The sequence below is a fragment of the Camelus bactrianus genome, chromosome 3 (assembly GCF_048773025.1).
Source record: "Camelus bactrianus isolate YW-2024 breed Bactrian camel chromosome 3, ASM4877302v1, whole genome shotgun sequence".
NCBI lineage: Eukaryota > Metazoa > Chordata > Mammalia > Artiodactyla > Camelidae > Camelus > Camelus bactrianus.
This window is the reverse complement of record NC_133541.1, coordinates 99,353,456-99,368,242: the sequence shown is the minus strand read 5'-3', so window position 1 is coordinate 99,368,242 and position 14,787 is coordinate 99,353,456. Positions and strand designations below refer to the sequence as shown.

Here is a 14,787-nt window from a genome sequence, read left to right as displayed (position 1 = left end):
GGGCACAATGACTTCGCGGAGGGCTGTTCAGTCTGGACCTGGGGTTGCCCTAACTTGCTTGGCCTACTCTGGGTCTCAGTTTCCCCATCTGCTCAATGGTGCTCCCACACTGGGCCCTGCCTCACCTGGTCGAGTTCAGCAACTTGTCTGTGTCCTCCTCCTCCTCATCCTCCTCATCCCCACCAGGGCCTGGGGATCCATCTTCATGGAAGCCATTGGGCAAGGCTGTGAGAGACAGGCGGCTGAGGACATTCTCTGAGCGGCTGCTGGAGATGGAGCACCGCAGGGGGCTGCCCAGATCCCCATCACCACCAGCTGCTCCCATGTCCCCTTCGGACCCTATGTCCCCAATGCCCAAGCCAGCCCCTGGCTCAGGGCTATCCCGGGCCCGCTGCTGGATGAGGGGCGTGAGGGGGGCCTCGAAGCTGACGCAGCTGTCACTCTCATCTGTGAGGCTCAGCACATCAAGGGAGTCCAGGCTGCTGTACTGGGTGCCTCGCAGCAGCTCCGACTCCACAATCTTCTCAAACGTGGCACTGAAGCCGTCCCGCACATCTGGCTCTTGGGGGCCACCCAGCCTGTGGGATGCAAGGACCAGTCACCATCCTGCCAGGTGTCCCCCTTACAGGTGCTAGGACAGCATCAATCTATGTCTGCGAGCTCCCTGGGGGCGGGGAGCAGGCACCGATGGTGTCCTGTTTATCCTTTCAACCAACACGTACTGAGCACTAGGTACCAGATGCTGGGCTGGCTATTGGGGCACAGCAGTGAAAGGACAGGCACAGTGCCACCTTCTGTGGCCCCCCATGCATGGCCCACAATAGGCATCATTCATCTAACTGAATGAATATGAGACTCTGGCCCCAGGAAGGTGGCTGGTGGGGAGAGGGTGGAGGGCTGCTCCCTCCAGGCTCCCCTGTCACAGCTAGTGTCACACAAGGTCATAGTTTTGCTCTCCCCACAGCCTGGATGATTCTTAGCTTATGCTGCCCACATTCCAGCTCTCAGGCTTTGCCTTAATGTCCCCTCCTCAGAGAAACAGAGGGAGGAAGACCCACACCACCCCCCACACTGGCCCCTCATTAGTGTCCATCCTCAGGGTACCTCTTCATCTCCTCCCAGCCCCTCTCAGCATGTAATGTTCTGTTTGTTCCCATTTACACCTGTTTCCCAGCCCCCACCAAGTCCCTACACCAAGGCCAGGGAGCACCTGGCATATAGTAGGTCCTCTAAACCTTGCTGAATGGTGCACTGGGTGGCAGCCCCACAGCCCAGTACTCTGCCTGAGCAGAGCTCAGCTGTCACTCTCAACCGTGAGGCTCAGCACATCAAGGGCCCTGTGCTGCCCTGGAGGAGGCCTTTGTGCCAGTGGTTCCCTCTGCCCAAAGTGCTCTCCCCTCAAGCTAAAGCCCTCTTTCACATCCTTTTCTTGCCCTGACCACCCTAATTATAACGGACCTGCCCCCAAACACCTCAGCCCCTTTCTCTAACTTTATTTTTTCCCAAGGTGCTTGTCCCCTTCCAACATACTATATAATTACCCATCATTTTTATGATTTATTATCTGTCTCCCCACTAGACCATAAGCCGCATGAAAGTAGGGGCTTTGTCTATTCTGTTCACTGATGGATCCCCAGTACCTGGAATATAGCATCACACATAGACAAACCAAGGCCTCTTATCCACTGGGAAGATGCACAAGTAAGCAGGAAAATCAGGCAAGGAAGAGGAGAGAGACTAAAAGAGACAAAAATAGAGACCAGGGGGCAGAGAGAGAGAGATGAAGAGAAATAGGAGATAAGAGACAGAAAAGAGATACAGAGAGCATGAGAAACAGACAGAGACAGAATAAGAGAGACAAAGATAGAGACAAAACACAGAGACAGCAAGAGGAAGAGACACAGGAAAAGAAAGCAGCAGGCTGAGCCGGACCCCTTTCAGATAGTCAAGGCTCACCATTTGCAAGGAAGCGCACCCCTCAGTCCTCCTGAGGGTCTGGCTAGGCTCTGCTTATCCCCTAGCCCCCAGAGCTTAGCAAAGGTGAGCTATATTTGGAGGAGTGGGAAGTGTCCCTCCCCATCAAGCACCTCCTTGGACCCCCTAGTGCCTAAGATTTGATCTCAGTGTGCTTCCTGGAGAAAAACTGACCTGAGAGAGAAAAGCTGAGGCACTGCCCATCTCAATCTCGTCAGGAGCTGAGACGGCGGCCTCATCTGAAGAAGGAAGTGGGGAGAGGGCAGAAACCCAAAAGGTGGTAGGATGCTCAGCAGGAAGCTGGGGCAGAAGTTATCTCTACTGACCTCCAGGAGGAGGGGAGGGAAGACAATACTCACTGCTCTGGTTGCCAGAGCAGACACCTGAAACCTGCCCAGCAGCTCTCTCCAGGACCTGCACTGGGTCCTGGAGCAAGAAGACAGAGTCCTGCCCTTGGGGGCTGCCATCTCATTGTCAGAACCACAAATGGTTCCCCCCACCATCACATCTCCCACCCTCTCATGCACCTGAGCAGATGGGAGGTAGTTTTGACAGGGGCTTGAAGACCATCAGTCCAATCTCAAAACTTCCATCTGCCCCCACCTTCAGCCATCCTCCAAAAATATGCCACCTAAATACAAATAGTGTGCTCCATGAAGCCCCAGCCCCCTGCCCACACCCCACTAGGCCCTGCTCAAATGGAAACCCTCTTATTTAAGGCCATGGCACACCCGGTACATATGAACCCACATACTCACACTCCTGTCCTCAGAGACCTAGGCACTCAACCCTACACATCCACATAGAGACCCAAATGCACACCCCAGATGCACGGGCCAGGCACACACCTGCATGCCCTCAGCACACATACTCTCACACCTCCTGCACCTTTGCCTATCCAGCAGTGAACACTAAGTCTTCTATTCACTTTCTTTTCTCAGCCCACCCTGGGGGCTTCTAGACATTCTCCTGCCTCATCCCTACCCTCCTTGTCTAACTGGTACCTCTAAGATGCCGGGCCTCTCCACCTCCAGCTTTGAATAATAAAAATGGGGTTGTTAACTCCAGCAAGGAGGACTCACTCCAACAAGTAGGAGTTCTTGGTCAAACTCCTGAATGGCACTCAGAGAGGAGTAGCCAACAGAGATTAATCCACAAAGCCTCCTCTCTTGGGGTCAGTTGCAGAATTGGCAGATTCTCATCTCCAGGAAGCAGAGGGATGGACCAGCTGACCTCCCACACCAAGGCATTTTGGAACTCCAATGGCCACTCTCTCTAATAGAGGGAGTGCGGCCCTCCAACCCCACATAGAAACAGCCCATGATGGTTTGGGGGCGCTGAAGGTGGGCACACAACAGGCCTACTGGCCTTTGAAATCTCTCTTATGGCTCTATCTTCCCAAAACAGGGACATAAAATTCCCATTTTATGGAAGAGAAAACAAGAACCAAAGAGGCTAAGTGGCTAGGCCCAGGCCATGCAGCATTGGAACAAATGTGGTGAGCCCCATCCCGAGACACCCACTTACCCCAGCTGAGAGTCCTCAGAATCTGGACAGAGGCTTCTGGAGGCATCATCCCCCTCTACCAGCCCACCAGCCCTCCAGGGCCTGGACTCTGCAGAATCTTCCAGAATGCTTGAGTCTGACTCCAGGGCTAGGCCATTGGTGAGGGAAAGGCCAAGGCTGAGGCTGTGGAGGGCCATGTCTAGGCCCTTTGTATGCTCCTCAGTGTCTGCCAGAGTGCCCTGTATCTCGTGCCCCTGGCTGCTGTGGCTGCTGCTCAGGTCTTCACTGGATGCCATTCCATTCTGGACCAGAGGCTCCTTCTCAGGCTCCAGGCTGAGGTCCCAGGCGGCACCATCTTCCCCAGGCAGCACAGACGGAAGCTTTTCCTCATCCATGGCAGCTACTGCTTCTACCCTGTGCTGGCTGCTCTTGGTTAGCCCCTAGACCTGGAGAGATAAAGGGGTGGATCAGACAGGGGTCCAAAGCCCAGCAGGACCAGCACCAGGCAGCCTGCATGAGGGCAAGAGGATGGCTTAGATAATCTTCTCAGGACCTCCCTGCTGGTGTCTGGGTTCAGGTTGTGGACTCCTCACTGCTGTGCTCAGGCCAGCCCCACTCACCTCTCCCCTGACCCTCTGCCTTCCCTGTTACCTCTTCTGTATCCCTGTTGTGTATCTCCAGAATTCATCAAAATCTCCTGAGGAAGATCCAGGTCGGGAGGGACTAGGGAAGGGTCCAGGACTCCTCCAAGACCCCTTCCTCTCCTGCTGGTGAGTGAAGGGGACAAAATCCCAGGCTGACAAGTAGCCAGCAACCTTGCCTCTTTCCATGTTCTCTTGCTCTGGCTCCAGGAGCCAGACAAGTGGTGAATGCAGAGAACTGGACTGGGGGCTACCTTTAGAGGGAAATTTAAGACAGGAGGCAAGGAAGTCAACAGAAGTGCAGCTTTATCAAAACAGAAGCCACCCCAGAGAAACCAAAGTGAGGCCCTGAGGCAGCCAACCAGAGGTCCAGAGTGAGGCACTGTCCAGGGTGCTGGGAGGGTGCGGCACCACCAGGGAGACTCGCGGGGAGCGGGGCTGCCTCCACTGCTCAGCACCCAAAGCCCTGGCTGTGCGAAGAGGAAGGAGGAGGGGGCCTGCGGTTCCCCTCAACACCTGGCCCCGGAGCTCACCAAGCCTTGAGGAGGGACTCGTGAGGAGGCTGCCATGAAGTTCTCACAGGAGAGCACTGGAAGGGGAGTCAACCATGCTCTGCCCAACTCACCATGTAACCCATGTAGATCCAGGTTGGGACTCCTCACTGCCCCACCCAGGCCAGCCCCACTCCCCTCTGCCCTGCTCAGGGTCTGTTTCTTCTCTGTAAAATGAGGAGACCCATTTAACCTGCCATCTCCACCCCTCCCCTTTTTAAAACAGATCAGAACCAGCTCAGTTCCCCAGAGGCTTCCTGCCCAATCTCAGGTGGGAGGGGAGATGTGATGGGCTGTGTCCTGGCTCCCCACTCAGCCCTCTCTGCTCCTGACCCCACCCAGTCTAGGCCATTTTCACCCCACCTCACTCCCAGCGCCCTCTGTCACCAAGGACACAGACCAGTCCCTCCAAAGAACTTCTTTCCTCCCTTCCTTGGGCCTCAGCTCCCCCCAGCAGCCCCGCTCTCCTCTGGAGGAGTGCAGGGGTTCAGGAGAGGCTAGGGAGGAGAGGGGCTGGTCAGCCTTCTAGGCTGCAGCAGAACAAGCTGCATGCACAGCAACGGGGATTCAGGTGAGGCCCACACTTCTGTACTCGCCTGGTCTTAGGTGTCACCTGAGGGAATTATTAGAATATAGATTATGGGCCCTCCCTCATACCTCCTGAACCAGAGTCTACGGGGAATGGGTATAGTAATCTGTAATTCTTATCATCAGGCTAGTTTGGGAAAAACTGGGTTAGACTCTAAGAAAAACTTCCCGCTTAGAGATGAGCTTGGAGAGAAAGGTGAGTCTACTTCTCTGAGGGCTTCAGGCCCTTGGAGGGAGCTCTGTCACCACACTACCACTTAAGATTCATTTCCCCCTTGGTTTTCAAACATGGAGTGGAAGACAACAAGCGGGACCCACAGGGATCTGGGGCCCCACCCACCCACCCTGAGCGCCACCTCCCAGAGTTCTGAAGACTGCATGAGCATAAGATTTAACTCTAAAAAAAGGAAAAGAAAAAAGAAAGAGAAAAAAGAAAAAGCAAAACAAAAACTTCCACAGATTAAAAAAAAAAAAAAATCTGAAGGGCCAGGCCCTAGAATATCTGGGCCCAGATCCTAGGACACCAGGAACCCCTAGGGGCTCGGCACAGAGTGAGGGACACTTTCCGGTCTGCCCTAAATCCCTGCTGCTGCAGTTGCTATTTCAATCTGTTCTCTCAGGTTGTGTACTCAGAGGAGGGAGAACAGGAGGTCATCTCCTCAGCTGAGACTCCTTGGGGGTGTGGGGAGCACTCAGAAAGGAAGGAGGAGGAGAGTGGGCCTTCTGGCCTGCTGCCTGAGTTCTAGTTCTGTTTTGCTTTGTAGCCCACGGGCCTAGGTGAGCTTTGGATCCGGGGCACAGGGCTTCAGCCCAGTTCTACCAGGACGCCTCAAGCGCCCACACCCATGCACGGAGGCTGAGCCCTTTAGCCAGGACTCTGCCTGAGCTCCCAGTGAAGCCTGAGATTTGAGAACGTAAGATGCTTCACCTCGTTCTCAGTCTACATCAGCCCCAAAGCCAGGGTTATGGACAACTTAAGGACCCCTTGGGAGGCCTCCTACATCACCCCCCAGCTTCCAGCAGCTGCCTCAGGCTGGCTCCAGCCCTACCTGCCCTGCCATGTCCTTCTGCAACTGGGAACAAGATGGAGGTTCTGCCAACACTGGGCACTGGGCTGTGTCCTCAGCTTCTCAGGGTGGACAAACAAGGAGCAGCATTGAGCTCCACTTTGGGCAGTGGCCCGGAGTCCCTGCCTGGGGTGAGGGCCAGCTAAGCCCAGAAATAGCTGAGCCAGGACCCTTTTCTCTTGCTGAGCCCAAGGAAAGGGTGTATAAAGTGAAGGCTTCAGGGCAGAGGTGTGAAACAGTGCCCCAGCTCCTCACTCTGAATCACCATATGCCCTGAGACTCATCATTGTCCCTTCTGGCCTTTGTGAACCCCTCTGCAGAATGGGGACATCACCACCATCCCTCCCAGGGCTGGTAGGAGAACTTAGGGTCATGAATGCTGAGAGAGCTAAAATCCAAGGAAGAACAAACTCACTACAGAGGTCAGGAAGAAAGCAGGTATGGCACACTTCTAATACCACATCTGATATACGAGGAGGACTGAGGCACAGAACCAAGGAAGTCTTTGTCTGAGGTCACATAGTGAGTAGCTGACTCTAGAGTTAGGAGTAGCCTCCTTCTGCACCTCAACGGGCTGGAGGTACAGGGCAAGCCCCCAGTTTCCTAGGACCTCTGTCAGATCATCCACAAGATCAAGGTCTCATATCCTCAACCAGAAGAGTCTACCCAAGCAGTGACTGTGCCCACTGCCAACCTGCCGGCAAGAGCAGGGGAGCAGGGGAGCTGGGCCACAGAGCACCCATGCCAAGGAGATGACTGCAAGTGACAGGCTGGCAGTGGCTGGATCCCCTGCATCCTCTCTCAGCCTGAACCAGGCCCCGCTCCAGGCAAGGGCTCCTGTGACTGCCCTTGAGATGACCTCTTTTTCAGCACCAACCAAGATGGGGCCCATGGTGGTAATGGAACCCCTGCTGGGCCAGGGCTGAATACCAAGCTGGCCACTTTCTGGGTCTCAGCTGCTCCTGCAACAACCCTATCCCCCTCCCTACTCTCCCCATGGCAGCTGGAGTGAGTTATGAGAACACAAATTACTTCACACCTCTTCCTCACTAGTAACCCTCCATCAGCTCCCATAACTCTTCAATTAGAATCTGGCCTTCTCAGCATGGCCTAAAAAGATTCTGCCTGAGCTGGTTCACTGCCCTCGCTCCATCCCCCATTCCAGCAGCCACACTGGCCTTCTTTCTGCTCCCTGAGCTCATTCCCACCTCAGGGCCTTTGCACCAGCTGTACTCTTGGCCTAGAATGCTCTTTCCCTAGCTCTTTAAATGACTGCCTCTTCTGTCACTCAGGGCTCAACTCCAATGCTGCCTCCTCAGAGAGGCCCTCTCTGACTACCCAGAACTCTTTCATACTCTTTCACAGAGCATCATGTCTGCTCAGCATCATTTAGCAGACCTGAAACTCCCTTTTCTATTTATTTCTTTATTTTCTGCCCAACTCCCTCATTAGGATGTAAGTTCAGTGAGGGTGGGGACTCTGTCACATTCACTGCTATCTCCCCCAGAGCCTAGCAGTGTCTGGCAAACAGTGCATACTTTTTACATGTTTGGTGAATGATAACCTGGAGATTATCATCATCCCCATTGTAGGCAGAGGCTAAGAGAGGTTGAGGACCATGCTCATGGTCACAAAGTTGGAAAGTGACAAAACTGGCTTCTGCTTGGAATGACACTAGACTGTCATAGGAATAACCTCATAAAGTGGCTTCTTTGCTGGGATCCAAACCAGGGACTGTGGGAAGCTCAAGGAAAGGGCTGGAGGGCCCGACAAGTTCTGTAAGACAGAACAGATGCATGGACGCAGGTGCCCAGGGTGGTGAGGTGGAGATGGGGAGCCTACAGGCCTAGGGGCAAGGTTCAGGGTGGCTAGACCTATATTACTGGGCACCTGGGGTTGAAACCATTCTGCTTTGGGAGAAACTAGGGGCAGGAAAGGGACAACCTGGTGCTTCAGGCTAGGGTGGGGGTGGGGAAGACTGGCACCCACAGTGACCACAGCCTCACCCAGTGGCATCAGGCAGCTTGTGGGTTTAGGAAGAAATGGGGGAGTACAGGCCCACTTGGTGGAAATGGGGGCACAGAGGCAGAGCTAGGGTAGGGGGCCCGTGGCACGGAGCACTACCCAGGACAGGCAAAATCTAAGAGACCTCTCTGAGAATCTGACAGAGCTCTGGATCTTGCCCCAGACAGACTTGCACAACATTTTGAGTATTTTTTGAAAGGTTCATGGACCCCTAAAGCACATCCACAGGACCTGGGCATTAACCCCAGCCTGGACAATCCCCAAAGACCTTCCACCTCTGGCACTGTATACACAAAGAGTTTCATGAAGGTTACTTGCAAAAAAAAAAAAAGAAAAGAAAAGAAAGAAAACTGAGAAGCTGGAAACTGTCATTCTCAGACCTATTTTCTGCCCTCTGGGAACATACCCTGAACACCCCTTTTAGTCTCACTGCTCTTCTCCAAAACTTCTACCACACTATTTAACTGCCTTGCTCACCCAGGTAGAACATGGGCTGGGATCTTCACACACACAAACTCGTAAGTGTGTACACACATGGACAGTTAAATGAGACCATCAGTGGAAAGGGCTGGTGTGTTGTAAGCGCTCAGAACAGACCTTGGCAAGCTGTGCCCCACACCATTCACGGGGCCCAGGCCTGTGCACTCCAGGCCTGCACAGGAACCCGCTGAGCCACTGACAGCATGAGCAACAGGGAGTTGACAGGAAGATCCCTCCACGGGGTCCCTGGAACCTCTACCAGCCAAGGAGTCTGGAGTCAGGACCTTCCTGTCATCCCAGAGCTCTGAGCACACTCTAGGCACAGATCAGTCTGGGCATGCGCCTCCTCAATGTCCCATCTGCCCAGGGCAGGGAGGTACCCAGGGTAATATGGAGGGGATGTCTACCCAGGAGCTTTGGGAACTTCCCTGCCACCATTTCCCAAAGTGACCCTAATCCCTCTACCCACTTGGTCTTCCCAGCTTGGACCACCTTGTGCAGCAGCAAGTGCCTCAGATGGGACAGTTCAGGACAGCAGGTCAGCGCCCTTACCGTGCAGTCAGAAAGACCTGGCTTCAGACCCCACAAGCTGTGTGACCTCAGGCAAGCTGCCCACCTCTCTGAGCCTCAACAAAATGGAGAGTGCTAACTATCCCCGCAGGGAGGACAAAGGAGATGGCCTGGGTGTGATGCTTAGCTCAGAGTTGGGCTCAAGTGCTCAGGGAAGGGTGGCGGCTACTGTTTTCCCAGAACCATCTCTCAGGTCTGCAGGGGAGTGGGCTAGCTGCCCACACTAGGGATGAAACGCACAGGGAGCAGCACAGGACACGCAGTGGGCCCCAGCAGACATTTGTCCTGGGCAGCCTGTCAGAGCGCGTTCTGAGGCAGCAGCTCCAGAGGCCCAGCCTGATGGGAGAGACAGGAGAAAGGCCCCTGTGGGGACCAGGAGGGTGGGCACCCTCTCTGGCCCACCCTTTCCTGAGGCAGGTGACACCATATAGTACTGGCCCCACTAATACTTTCAGCCCAGGCCAGGCTCCCTCCTAGCTTTCCATTGCAAGGTACAAGAGCCAGGTGCAGAGCAGGAGCCAGGGGTCTGGGCTTCCCTTAATGAGCACCCATCTCTCAGATGATGTCAGTCTGGGATTAATCAGGAGTCAGCCCAGAACCACTCCACTTTTTTCCTCTCAGCTTGGCTCTGGGGAAACAGCTTTGCCTTGGGTTGTGGGGTATGGGAGGCCTCCTTTCTCATGGTCAGGCAGGCAGGGGCTCCTGGGGCTGGGTACACATTTGCATCTTATCTGAATGTGCCCCACTGCCTGCTAGGACTTTCAGGGGGTGGCAGGGCTAGGCCCAGCTCTGTAAAAGTCATTCTTTGACATCTCCTAGCTTACTTCACTCCCCACCCTCCAGCCACTTGGCACCTTCATTTGCTTAGTATTTGCATACATCTGCATGCTGGTTTGGAAAGCCCTCAACACTGATGAAATTCACAATGTCTGCTGTCAAACCCCAAATCACCTTTATAGCTGGCAACTCTACCCCCAGCCAACTTCCCTGCAGGGTAAGCCCTCAGTTAATCTGGGACCACAAAGGACTGGGCTGTTCTGGTTAAGTGGCTGCTGCCTGGCTTCCTGGAACTTTAGCTGGTACCTGGGCCTCACTCTGCTTTAGCCACATTTGACCCATGAGCCTACAGATTGAGTTGAACCCCAAGAGTTACAATGGACTGACCAAGGGTAAGTCCTCCCAACCAGTCCTGCCTCAGCTAAAAAGCCTGCATGGGAGCAAAAGAGAGGGGCTAGAACTCTGAGCAGCCTCCACCTAGTCTGGTTTAACAGCCAGGAGAGATGAATCAAGAAGTTTCACCCTCCCTTCTCCCTGACCACTTTTCACTTATCCCACACTCTTTAGATCCTCACATTCTCTGTCCACACCCCCTCTTCCTCTCTGACTCCTGCCCTGTGAACTTCCTCCCCACCCTCTACCCAACCCCTTGATTTGTAGCTCCACTTAACCCCTCCCTTGCTGAGTCCCCTCTTCCCCTCCCTCCCTCTTCTTCCCCTGTCCTCTCCTGTCTCTCCTTTAGGACTTCAGCACAGGGTCTGACAAAGGTTGTGGTCTCCTTGGGGCTGACTGGTGTGAAAGGGTCTGTCCCAGGCCATTCCACTATCGCCTCCCTGTCCTCATCTTTGAAACTGGCCCTCCTATTCAGCCACAGCCCACTGATGGGGGACCTAGGGGCTGATGAAAGCCTCACCCCTTGATGAACAGTACATGGGACAGGAGAGAGAGGAGTCAGGAATGACACCAGCTTTTGGACCCTGAGCACCCAGAAAGATGGGGAAGACTGGGTGGAGCATGCTTGAGAAGGAAGATCAGGAAGAAAGGAGCTCAGCTTTGGACAAGTTGAGTTTCAGGTGTCCAGTAGACATGGCAGTCGAGATGCTGAGTGGGCTATGGGAGCTCAGGAGAGAAGTCAAGATTTGGGACATAGATTTGGGACATAAATTTGGGAGCTGGCAGCATGTAGGTGGTGCTTAAAGCCACAGGACTGGGTGAGATCAGCACAGGACTGAATGCAGGTGAGGAAGAGCAGCCACACAAAGGCTGAGGCCCAGGCACTCCAATATCATGGGGTGGAGGGAGGGAGAAGGAGACTGAGAAGGAGCACCCACAAGGTCAGATAAAAACAGGAGAATGGGTGTCCTACAGGTCAAGGAATGTATTTGAAGGAAGAGGGAGAGATTGAATGTGTCAAATGCTGCAGATGAGGACTGAGAACTGGCCATTGGGTGCCGCAGCATGGAGATCACTGGTGACCTTGAGAAGAGCAATCAGTGGCGTGGAAGCGGGTACCAGTCCAACTGGAGCGGGATCAAGTGGGAGGAGAGGACATGGGACAGTGAGTCTAGACAACACTTCTGGGGAGTTTTGCTATAAAGGGGAGCACAGAGACACATGGTAGCTGGCTGGAGAAAATGAGAGGCATCTTTTAAGGTAGGAGAAACAAACAGCAAGATAGCTGCTGATGGAATGATCCAGTGGAGGGGGAACCTACAGTGCAGGCGGGGCCATGTGCTGGAGCAGTGTGCCCCCCCTGCATTATAGGTTCCCCCTCTACTGCACACGGATCTATTGAACAAGTAGAAGGGTGGCCTAAACCAGGAGCAGGGACACTTCACCCACAGTGACAGGGGATGGCAGAACAGTGGGTACAGATGCTAGTGCATGGGTGAACGTAGCACTGGGAGTCTGAGGAAGCTCTGAGTCTTCTAGTTTCTCAAAGAAGTAGGAAGCAACGTCATCAGCAGTGAGAGAGGATTGCAGAAGGTGGGGGTGGGGCTAAGGTTGAAGGGAGAAAAGAAAGGACGAAATAGTCATCAAGTAGAGGAGACGGGATGGACTTGGGACCCATGTGGGACTGCAGGACAGCAATAAGGACCCTCCTGGAATTCACGGTTTCAAACTTAAAGTGAGACCAGTCAGGGCAGTGGTTTTTCTCAGCCCCACTCAGTTGCCCAGGTAGAGGAGACCAGGCATTGGACTAACCAGGGTTGGGGTTTTGCCAAGCCAGTATCAAGAAGCAAAATGAGGTAAGGGAGTTGGGGGATCTGCAAGCAAGAGATTATCCTGACTCTTCTAGTGGCAGCTGCCTCTGGGCCGGCCCGTGCCCCTGTTCAAAGTCCCTCCCCTGCTGGTGCCAAAAGCCCACCATCTGCTCCTGGCTGTGGGTTGTGTGTAGCCCTCCCTCTGCCCTCATCCCAAAATGAGCTTCTGAGAGGGTGGCCACAGGTGTTCACCAAGACCTGGGGAAATGAGCTTCCCACACACTGTTCTTTGATCTAGAAAGTATCTTAGACCTCACATACTCAAAACTGCATTCTCCACCATCCTCCCCAAGCCATTGCATGACAGCTCTCCCCACTACTGGCTCAACACCAGTGCCTGTCATTCTGCCCTCTAAGTCTCTCCTTACTGCATCCCTTCTCTCTGCTCCCCACCTTCCACACTCCAGTCCCAGCAGGGTCACCACACCGCCAACTCCACCCCCACCCCGTGCATTCCCTGCGCACCATTCACAGCAGCCTGGAATCCGGTGCACCAGCGTCTTGTGCTGGACCACGTCATGGCCGCCTGACAGGTCTCTTTTTCACCACACTGGCCCTGCCAGTCCACACCATCCTCCTCAGAGCACTTTTTCCAACATTCACATCTCCTCATCACTTCCCTCTTTAAAACCCTTCATTAGCTCTCGGTGCCCTTGGGGAAATGGCCAGCTGTCAGCCCACATTCTAGGCCAACTGTGGTCCGGGCCCCACCCCCTTTCTTCCTGTCTTGCCCCCAACTCCCTCCACTCTCCCTGCACCTTGTGCCCCTCACTGCTGTCTCAGGGCCTCTTCCTCCTCTGACAGCACCTGCCCTGAGTTGGGGCTCACCCCCACCCCCACCCCTTGGGCTGTGAACTCCTTGAAGGCCCATCAGTGTTCTGCTTAATCACCCTTCTCCAGCGCATGGTCTGAAGTTTTGCTGACCTGCTGCGTGGATGAAGCTTCTGGAGGTAAGGAAGAGGGAGAGATGGGATTGAAACAAAGGGACTCCTTAGCCAAGCGACCTAACTTAGCACCACCTATTATAGGACAAGCTAATGACATGTGCCTCCTGATGGGAGGCAATGAGAAGGATGCGACATCACCTATGGGACAGTCTCACCCAAAAATGTTTAACCTGAATCAACTCATGTGGAAGCAATAAGACAAATTCACAATGTGGGCCATTCAACATGAATAACTGACCAGGGCTCTTTAAAATTGACAATGTCATAAAAGACATCAAAGCAAAAAAAAAAAAAAAAGCAGGGGATTCTTCCAGATTAAAGGCGACTAAAGAGACATAACTGCAATGTGTGATCCTTGATCAAAAAAAAATTTTTAAGCTATAAAGGACATTACAGGGACAACTAGAGAGATTTGAATATGGATTACATATGAGATTAGATTGTATCATTAAACTTCTTGGGTATGATTAGCAGTATAGTCATCATGTAGAAAAACGTCCTTTTTTCAGGAAATCCATGCTCAAGTATTTAGAGCTGAAATGCTATTAAATCTGCAACTTTCAAAAGTTTCAGAGAGAGAGAGAGAAACAAATGTGGGCAAAATGTCAACAACTGGCAAATCTAGGTCTCTAGGTGAAGGGTATATAGGTGGGTGTTTGTTATACAATCAGGTGATCAGATTTGACAAAACAAAAGTTAAAGAGGGGAAGGAAAGGAGTGGAGGGAGACACTAAAGAGGGGAGCTCAGGGCCCGGCTTGATGGAGCAGGAGTCAGAGGAGAGGGCTGTGCCACCTCTGCCTGAGCCGTGGCAAGGAGCTGGGTCTGGCCCAGCCCACCAAAACACTCCTTGGGGGGTGACAGCCTGAGTGTATCCTCCCGTGTGAGGAGCCAGGCTAAATATGGAGCCCCAGACATAAGATGCCGCTCAAAACAGATTTTCCTGGAAAAGACCATCTGGCAAAGAATGTCTAGAGCATCGTCTGTTGCAAGAGGTAGTGTCGTTCTCCTGCAGCTGACGTCCGGAATGGGAATGCCTCAATCCCAGCTCCCTTAGAAGACCCCCACTTAGTGCCCCAGTTTCCCCAAGTTCATCCCCTTGCTCCAGATGAAAAAGTGCTCAGTCCCACCTCCATCCTAACTTGCACTTGCAAGAAAAACAGAACGAGACTGGGGACATAGGTCCAAGCTTCAGACAGTTCTGCCCAGATGCAAATCCTGAGTCTGCTACTTACTAACTAGGTGACTCTGAACAAGCAACTTTTCCCTGAGCCTCAGAATCCTCCTCCACAAAATGGAAATGATGGGTGTACCTCCTTCTAAAGGCTTTTGCGTGTATGAGTACTTAGCACAGTGGCAGTGCATGACACATGGAAGCTGGGCAAGGTAATGGCCCCCT

The 14,787-nt window shown here is 53.4% G+C and overlaps 1 protein-coding gene across 15 annotated transcripts in view; it reads right to left on the bottom strand.

Annotated features, from left to right (window-relative positions):
* Positions 1 to 14,787, bottom strand: part of PSD2 (pleckstrin and Sec7 domain containing 2) — a 130,663-nt gene that overhangs the window by 54,431 nt on the left and 61,445 nt on the right. For 14 of the 15 annotated variants that reach the window (XR_012505660.1, XR_012505661.1, XR_012505659.1 and 11 more), the window contains 2 exons: positions 3,502 to 3,926; positions 126 to 578 (listed from right to left, as the gene is read on the bottom strand). Coding sequence is in view for 12 of the 15 variants with exons in the window: in XM_074360759.1 (XP_074216860.1) it covers positions 126 to 578; positions 3,502 to 3,875 (827 nt within the window). In the remaining 3 variants the exon portion in view is untranslated. Of the gene's footprint in view, positions 1 to 125; positions 579 to 3,501; positions 3,927 to 4,131; positions 4,863 to 14,787 lie in introns of those variants that run through there. The other variant, XM_074360767.1, reaches the window with a different exon arrangement.